This window comes from Haliotis rufescens, unplaced genomic scaffold (assembly GCF_023055435.1).
Source record: "Haliotis rufescens isolate VD_foot unplaced genomic scaffold, xgHalRufe1.0.p SCAF_2, whole genome shotgun sequence".
Classification (NCBI taxonomy): domain Eukaryota; kingdom Metazoa; phylum Mollusca; class Gastropoda; order Lepetellida; family Haliotidae; genus Haliotis; species Haliotis rufescens.
The window spans coordinates 55,154,360-55,163,656 of NW_025963890.1; the positions used below are offsets into that span (position 1 = coordinate 55,154,360).

Below are 9,297 nucleotides of genomic sequence, written 5' to 3' on the forward strand. Positions count from 1 at the left end.
ATCAGTAAAACAAACTAAAACAAAATATAGTGAAATGGCGTTGTACTTCAAGGGATGTTTCTTTTTGAGAATCGGGAGGGAATGAGTATGCCAGTCGACAAAGGCGCGCAATCCGCTGGTCGTGTGTTCGAATCCCAGTTTAGCTCTAGTAGTGTTCCTTTTTTGGTTTCGCACCATCTTCGTGCTCTCGTTGGTTTCACTAAAGTTTACACTATCTACAACCCGCTTCTCAATATACATGTAGCTGCAATACTGTTCATAGCGTTCAAACCCCAAATCACTCACTCTCAGCAATCAGAACCTACAACAGTACCGTACAGACGATACAGAAGGCAGACAATATAATAAGTCAATGCCAGAGAGTTATCAGTCTCAAATATCTGCCGAAACAGGCACCATTGGACTAAAAGAGGAAACAGTTGTGAAAATTGTATAATAGGATCACTAAAAGTCAGTTATGACGCCAGGTGTTCGCGAAAATTGTACGCATGTCTTGCTTAAGGGCGAATATAATTTATAATTCATCGTTACTCCTCAAAGAAACACCCTTATAACACTTGTATGTTGTGTGCTGGTGTGACATAACAAATTGTCCTCGGTCAATATTTAACAGTTGAGTACGCCTTCCCTTACCCTGCACTCAAAACAAACTTTAGAAACGATAATGGAATTATCAAACACGCCATTTATCGGCAAAAAATGATATTTTGACTCTCAACGGCATTTGTCTGTAAGAAATAATCTCATCGTTTAATTTCACGGTCAATAATGTATCACAAACCGTATGATTGAAGATGACATTAAGATATGCGATTGTAGCAACCATATTTAACCCTCAACCAGTCACTATATATACAACGTAGGGGACAAGTAGCGTTCAGTGATATATAAGTAGGAGAACTTAGGGTTAATGACCCAGAAGTGTTCTTTAGGGCTACAAAGTTTGTCGTCACTTGAAAACCAATTCCGTAAACAATTTGGATGAAAAACTTAGCATTTACTTTATTTGAACCCCATTAATTTTCCGGAGGGAAAATAAAACCTACTTCGTGAAGGAACTGTTTCTCAAGGAGTGCATATCAGTAACTGTATATTAAGTGCTTTATCGGCCATTTATTGCTTTTCCTTAGGCTAAACATTCATTGATAGTTTAAAAGTCTGACAAGACGCCTACTTGACTGCATATTTATGACTTTTCAATTTCTCGTATGTGCATAAACCTGGTTGCCCCTTCCTAACATTGTGTCAATTTCGTTTATTTTATGGTGTTTCCATTGCCAATTCCCCGAAGTGGTACATCACCGCGAGATCTCATCAGTCCGTGTCACGCTTGTGGCAACAGAAGATACGGTTGGGCGAAATGGCGACATCAGAACTCAATTAAAGATGGCGGCATGTGTAACGACGCAGAGGGGCGAACGCAATAATGATTAATAACGGGGGTTAATAGAAAGGCCAATTACTTTAACAGCTAAGGTACAACGTTTGCACAGATAACACTTGTCGGCGAAAACGCGAATTGTGAGGTCCGAATCCATTCAGACGAGAAATCTAATATGACCGTATGGTTTGCAGGTTTCTTTAAACGCATTTTTTCTGTAATGAAAAAAAGGAACGTTTTAAGATAAATGTGTTAATTTTGCAAGCGCAGCTGTTTTGGTAATTAGTGTTGTTAGCACGACCCCGCTTACTGTGCTGAGAACATGTATAGTTCCATTTGGTTCAGTTAAGGAACTGTTGTTCTCGAATTGGTTAAAGGATAAAAATATGTTTTTAATTAACTGTATTTCCCTTTGAACTAGCATTGTATTTCAAACGTTTTATCATGTCTTTTTAAAGAAACAATGGTCGTCAATGTCATGTAAGCTTAATTCCATTAATACTTATATCACTTGTATAATTATATTATTATAAATATTAAGGTGAGGTGAGGTGAAATGCGGTTTAGCGTCGCATGACTTTGACTGCTTGTACTAGTCCGGACTGATGACGATTTAAAGTGTTAGCCCACTGAGATACCATGCGGCAGTTTAACATGAATACCCAACTCAGACGCAGTATACTGACTCCGAGCTGACCAGTCCTTGTTTTAGCCCCTTAATGCCGAGCGCCAGTCAGGGTAACAACAAGTACGATATTTTAATGTCTTTTGGTATGACGCGGCCGGGTGATCGGACCTTCCGCTCTCCGGGCGGTCTAGACCACGGAGGCGGTCTACCTTTATTAAGACTACTGCTACTACTACTACTACTACTACTACTACTACTACTACTATTACTACTACTACTACTACTTTGTTTTGTAGTAGTAGGGGGTTGAATGGCACATCAGGCTCACTGACTTGCTTGATCATCATCATCATCATTTTCATTATTATTATTGTTGTTGCTGTTGTTGTTGTTGTTATTTTTGTTATTATTTTCAGACTTTAGTATGGCGGCTCAGGCCTTCTCTATTTTGGCTGTGATGTGTTACGCCGTCGCATTCCTCCTCTACCTCGCATACATCCTCTTTCCGTCGTTGTCGAAGTCCCGGCCAATCACGATGGGGCTCTGCTTGCTCTCCTTCTGCGTTGGTAGGTGCAGTATATTCCAAAATAAGCTTATTACAAATAAAAGTGAAAGTTGAAACAGCATTGACTGACGTTTAATCAAGATGCAGAAACGTTAAGATATATTTAGTCATCTGGTTTATCGTATTTGAGGCTTTTTGGTATTTTTTCAAGGTCATACTTAAACGTTGTATTGTGGCGATGACGGGTTTAGACAGTCACACATATCGATATAAACATCTATTTGGTTTATTTTCAACAATTAATAGGGGCGGTCGGGTAGCCTAGTGATTAAAGCGTTCGCTCGTCACGCCGAAGACCCGGGTTCGAATCCCGGGTACAATGTGTGAAGCCCATTATATTGCTGGAATATTGCTAAAAGCGGCGTAAAACCAAACACACTCACTCACTCAACAATTAATATAAGGTTAGAGAAATAGGTTATACTGATGTCAAGGTGAAGGGCGCAACGCGATAGATATAAAACACAATATCATGGATGGCTTGAGGTTAGTTTCATAAAACAACCTCTTGAAATAGAAACAAAAATCCATTTTAACTTTTTTCCTACTTTTGCAGAATTTATTACACCAACTCAACATAAAAATACATTCGTCTTGCTTAAGATGAATGATAGCAAGTTTGAAGGAACCGCTTTGCAACTGCCAGCACGTGTGAATGATAGCTTCACACCTGCACTATCCTGGGCCCACTTGCACAAAGCGATCTTAGCGCTACAACTACCGTAAACCTATGTTAAAGCATGGGAGTTACGATCATCTTAGCGCTAAAGATCGCTTTGTGCAAGTGGGCCCTGGTATGGAACGTATTTACTGTTATAATTAGATCAATTAATGTTATTAAGGGAAAATGAATAACAGCATATATAGTTGACAACAGCTGATATGAAATGAACACGCAACACACATCCCTTGTTATAAAAACATGTTTCTACATGTGAAATGTACATCTGAAATAGACATGTAGTGCTGACGAAGTTGTATGTCACGCCCGTACATTGTTTGAGGGATTACAATCAGTGAGCAAATGCATTAATGCTCTGTTAATGGTATCTGCAGCGAACAAAAGTAAGAGACATTACATGAATGACGTCATGAATGACGTCATATGTAAACTGTTATACCGATGTGTCTTCATCTGTGTGTTTCAAACACACGCATCTCATCAACGTCACCAATTACTTGGGAAAGGGATACAAACATTTTACTATCTACTCCCTTCGTAAACATTACGCTGGTTGTAACTCCCAAGTAATAAGAAAATACTTCAAATTATCATGTCTCATAAGAATTCATTTAACGATGTTGCACGTGCAAATGCGGTGATAAACGAGCTCCCTGTAGCGCGGAATGGTAACGATTTCTTCTAACCGCCGGACCAATGCCAGCCATGTCACTGCCTCTGTTTAGGCGATCAGTTAACATTCGCTCCTATCAAAAGAATATCTTCAGAAAAGGGGACGTGAATTTCCCAAACCTCTTGAACTTCATACAACAGCAAAGATGATACAAATTAACACAGCAGCTCCGCACACGCCGCGCGAAAAGTGATCCACGATGCGCCAAGGGGAGAAATTACACACACGGGTCGGGGGCCAGACGCGGAGTCTGCAACTCTCAAGCCATTTGCGATTTTTAACGAGCGCGTTTTTCACCTGATGGTTTTCATTACGGAATGTTTGTTTACTTGAATTCGGAAACCGCTTTGCCAATCAAGTGCTTACAAATTAGTATCCTTTCTGGAAATATATTTTCCACCGATAACGTATTTTCTCCCTTTGAACCTTACCCCTAGAGTATTCCTGTCCTTGTGGCTGAAGACATACAGTCTAGATAAACAATTCGTTGGGTAGCTCGAACGCCATATAGTATCAACACCGTAGAGGTACTGATATGATGAAACTGTATGATATAACACTTTAAATATATCTGTGACGTCGTGTGACGATCCATTGTTATTAACAAATGGACAGTTTGTTGTCAATTATTCATTCCAACATTATCTTAATTTATCCACACTTGACTGAGCTTTTTGTTGTTCTGAAACTTTGGACTAGGTACATGCATAACCCATTGTCAAATTTTATGTTTTCATGCAAATGAAAATAATGGAAAGAAAATGTATCATACCTGTTCACATATTTGACAACGTGCCCTTTTTTCTATCTTACAAGTTTTGGACTTTTAACATGCTCAAACACACAAGGATGAGAGTGAGTTTAAAAAGCAGCTGTTTCGAATTGTGTCGAGAAAATCTAAGAATAAGCAAGTCTTTGACCCAAGTATCTTGTACTGTCGGTTTGTACTGATTTTATCAACATCTTGTAACAAAACCAGCTTTAGTCAAAGATTTGCTCATATTCCACTTTTTCTGAAAACCTAAACCAGGCGCTTTGACACACTTTATAATTCAGGTGTAAATATCATTTTATTAATTATGTAGTATTTTGTTAACAAAAATTTAATTATTAAGGGAGCCTGTGATGTCAATGGTTTCTTATACATGTATTCTCATTTGATAAATATCTGACAATACAACTGGGTCGAAGATTGGTCGAAGGAGTCAGATTTTCGATTACATCTATAAAAAGGGGGACTGCCCAGTCGGGCAAATTGGCACTCTTAGCACAGTTGATTCAAGTCGTTCATACACCACAAGATGACTATGCTTGTCTTAAGAGGCGACTAACGGGATCGAGTGGTGCCGCTATTAGCTTACATAGTTACGTCCCTCATGCGTGCCAGAAACCTATGAGACCCGTGAAGATCAGGGGTAGAATAGGTCTTCAGAAACCCATGCTTGCCGTAAAAGGCGACTATGCTTGTCGTAAAAGGCGACGAACGGATCGGGTGGTCAGGCTCGCTGACTTGGTTGATGCATGTCATCGTATTCCAGTTGCGTGGATCGATGCTCATGATGTCAATCACTGGATTGTCTGGTCCAGACTCGATTATTTACAGACCGCCATCACATAGCTGGCATATTGCTGAGTGCGTCGTTAAACAACAAACGAACAAACAAATCATACACCACAGAACTTATATTCAGCAAATCATGCTAACGGAATCGGATGGCCATGTGACTTGGTTGAGGCATGTCATCGTATCCCATTTGCCTATATCGATGCTCATATGTGGGGGGCAGGATGGTGGCTGGCTAGGATTTTGTATGGAGATTAGATATTTTCAGCAACAAAACCAGATATTTGTTTAGCCTGATTTCTTTTTAGGAAAAACACATTGCAATAATGTACTTTTCGTGGCAGTAAATTTCTTTCTTTTTTCAACAATCTAAGGCATAATTATATATTTCAAGAATTTTCGGGGACAATCTGTGTTTGTCGATAAAATCCATGACAGATCAATAGTGGTCAATAGTGTGAACATCCGTCCAGGGTCAACGGTCAGGCTCGCTGACTTGGTTGATGCAGGTCATCGATCCCAATTGCGTGGATCGATGCTCATGATATCAATCACTTGATTGTCTGGTCGAGGTTTGATTATTTACAGACCGCCGTCATATAGTTCGAATATTGCTGAGTGCGGCGTAAAACAACAAACCAACCAACCAACCACGGTAATGGCTAAGAGATGGCCTTCCGTGATTGTTGCCATCCATTAACTGTCGATACATATCAGTCATTGTGGCAATCCAGTCTCTGTTTCTACCGTATGTTCCCACCACAAAGACCTATCACATTTGAGTGAGTGAGTATGGTTTTACGCCGCTTTTAGCAATATTCCAGCAATATCACGGCGGGGATCACCAGAAATGGGCTTCACACATTGTACCCATGTCGGGAATCGAACCCGGGTCTTCGGCGTGACGAGCGAACGCTTTAACTACTAGGCTACCCGACCGCCCTATCACATTTGAATTGCCCAGTGAATAAAGAACTCTTACATGCAAGCAATACTCATGTTTGTTCCTGCGAGTCAGTCCACAACAGTATATGTGACTGAAACAAATGTTATTATGATTTTTGAATTTCTATGGTCATGTTTTCGTCTCTTGCAGTGTGCCTTCAGATTATGACAATGATCGTCTACGGGGTCAAGGTCGGAGAGTACTTCCGGAAGGTGGAGCTCCGCCATTTTAACCACCATCTTGATTCACTGTCCATTTCGTGGTCATTTGCCTTCGCCATAGTGTCCACTCTTGTTGGCACGGCAGCGGGAGTGTGCACGTTTATAGAGCTGAGGAACATCACAATCGAGGACCTACTTTAAAACAGTACATCTCAGTTTAAAAAAACCCATTTGTTTCACATCACAAAATAATCCGGGGAGACGGAAAATTAGACGAACAAACATTACGTCTCTTGTCAGCGTTCATAAAGATTTCGACTTGGATTTGAAATGTGGCAACAAGGGACGCTTAACATTGAAAGACAAACATCAAATGAGGATATTAAAATGATTGGAAACACCATGAATCCCTTCATACCTCGTTAGTCCTTAGAAACATCACCGTGAATAATGACCAGATGACGTAACTCGTTACCATGACGATGCCATCCCGACCCTTTACATGTTCAAAACATTATATATCTAATACATAGCTGTCCGTGATGATTTCATAGAGGATGTGGCAAGTCGTGTTGAAGAATGGTGGGAAGGAGGAAGTGCTAACTCCACTTTCCGGACCACCAAAAGCATTCGCAAACTTCGGAGCACAGAATCCTAAACATAATTCCCATTGAGCTGGAAACGTTTCGGACAATTTGTTACACGGGTTGCCATGTACTTCCGTTCACTCCAAGTGGAAACTAAGCTATTTCTGAGAGCCCTTTGCATCATCAGAGAAGCCTTTGATTGCAAGCTGCCAAACAAATGGCGCGTAACAACAACGTTAAAATGAGTTGACCAACCCGAATGTGTTCCAAGATCCCGATAATGACAGGTTTTCAAAGGAAGTGTCCCACATATTCACAACATGTTATGAATACGATATGCCAGTTTCAAGGATGGATGCCATCTTCTTGTGTTGGGAAGGGCCGTGCGTGTTTAAACATTACTCATCCTTGCTCGTTCCATGATGAATCGTAGTTCTAGCGACGCCATAACGCTTATATGCTGAAACGTACAGGCATCATCTGGCATAGCAGTTCGTCTCGAGCAATACCGTTTGAGACTAGATAGATAGCGATTGCCTAACATTGTACACATGCTATATTCACACTGACTGACATCCTCGATTGTCGAGGGTATTAATTATATTTCCATTGTATTCTGATACATACACTGGGTCCATTCGCTACCATAGCTTCGGTTTGAGCCCATTTCGAAATATCACGACAATGAATCAAACTACTACAAGCTATTATTAACATTTGAGTGAACTGAGTAAGCCGAGGTTATCATATTTCTGGCAGCCTGTGTTGACTAGAAAATCCGAATTAAAAGGCGACTATGCTTGTACTAAGAGGCGACTAACGGGATCGGGTGGTCAGGCTCGTTGACTTGGTTGATGCATGTCATCGATCCCATATTGCGTGGATCGATGCTCATGATATTAATCACTGGATTGTCTGGTCCAGACTCTATTATTTACAGACCGCCGTCATATAGCTGGAATATTGCTGAGAGCGGCGTTAAACAACAAACCAAAACAAAACCAACTGAGTTAAAAACCTGTGTTAATCAAGGATAACTTAGGGCAGTACCCGAAATAGAAGTCAACGCATAAGATGCAGTCTTAGATAGAATACAAAATGGCTGCCAGAAGAGTTTTTTTTAAATCGACCGCGAGCACTTCCCTGCGCGAGAGAAATTCTGTGTTAAGTCAGGATAGAAGCGGTGTAAGTGGTGACGAATCGATCCAGGGTAACTGTCATAATAAAATATGCTATAATACACTGGATAACCAAGGATGACTGACTTTGGGCTTCGGTACCACGTAGTCCAGAACGCGAGATGATTGTTACATGTTTTCACACATCAACAACCATGTGTCGGGACCATAGTTTACGCCGATGTGTCAATGCATAGCGTGCTTGCTATGCGGGCTATGGCTCTACTTATTCATGTATTTATTTCAACAGTGTTATGCACTTTAAACGAGTGATATAGATTAGTAAAATAAGTGCCTTTGATTTGTTTTCTGTGATTTTGTATAAAGTTTGTTTACTTTTGTTTCATTCACACAGCATTCAGCAATATTCCAGCTATATGGCGGCATCTTCCCGAGGCAAGGGAGTTAACTGACTGCAAAAGCCAAGTTACCACTAGAATTTGACAGTCAGTTACTCCCTTGCTTCGGAAAGATGTAATGACGGCGGCTTGTATGGACGGAGTCTTGACCAGACAGACCAGGAACGAGTACATTATGGAGACACGATACCGCCGTCGGGGTACGACCTGACGCAATCGACCAAGTCGCCGATCCTGACCCTGGGAACCAATTAAACCCCCGAATCACCACAGGGTCCGGAATAAGGTAATAGAGCTGAACAGGTCGAATGTGGCTTTCAGTTTTACAGTTTGAACCCATATATTTCCCGTGATGAATCCCCATGAGTGATGCCGTTATACGCCCAAATCAGCCATGGAACCGTTACCTAAACTGTGGCTTATATATTGTGCATAAACACGAGCCATCGGGGTAGAAAACATCTGGTCATATCACAGCTGAACGTGGTAATTTGGTAATATTGTGAATATGGCAACATTTTTCAGTCAAATATTTTCTTTGAAAGGATGAGCCAAACATTTTATCCACAACAC

General features: G+C 40.8%; 1 protein-coding gene across 2 annotated transcripts in view; it reads left to right on the top strand.

Annotated features, from left to right (window-relative positions):
* Positions 1-8,666, top strand: part of LOC124140922 — a 33,576-nt gene extending 24,910 nt beyond the window's left edge. For both annotated transcript variants that reach the window (XM_046508764.2, XM_046508773.2), the window contains exons 3-4: positions 2,426-2,575; positions 6,590-8,666. In XM_046508764.2, coding sequence (XP_046364720.1) covers positions 2,426-2,575; positions 6,590-6,801 — 362 coding nt within the window. In that variant the 3' untranslated portion in view covers positions 6,802-8,666. The remainder of the gene's footprint in view (positions 1-2,425; positions 2,576-6,589) is intronic.
* The last annotated feature ends 631 nt before the right edge of the window (positions 8,667-9,297 follow it).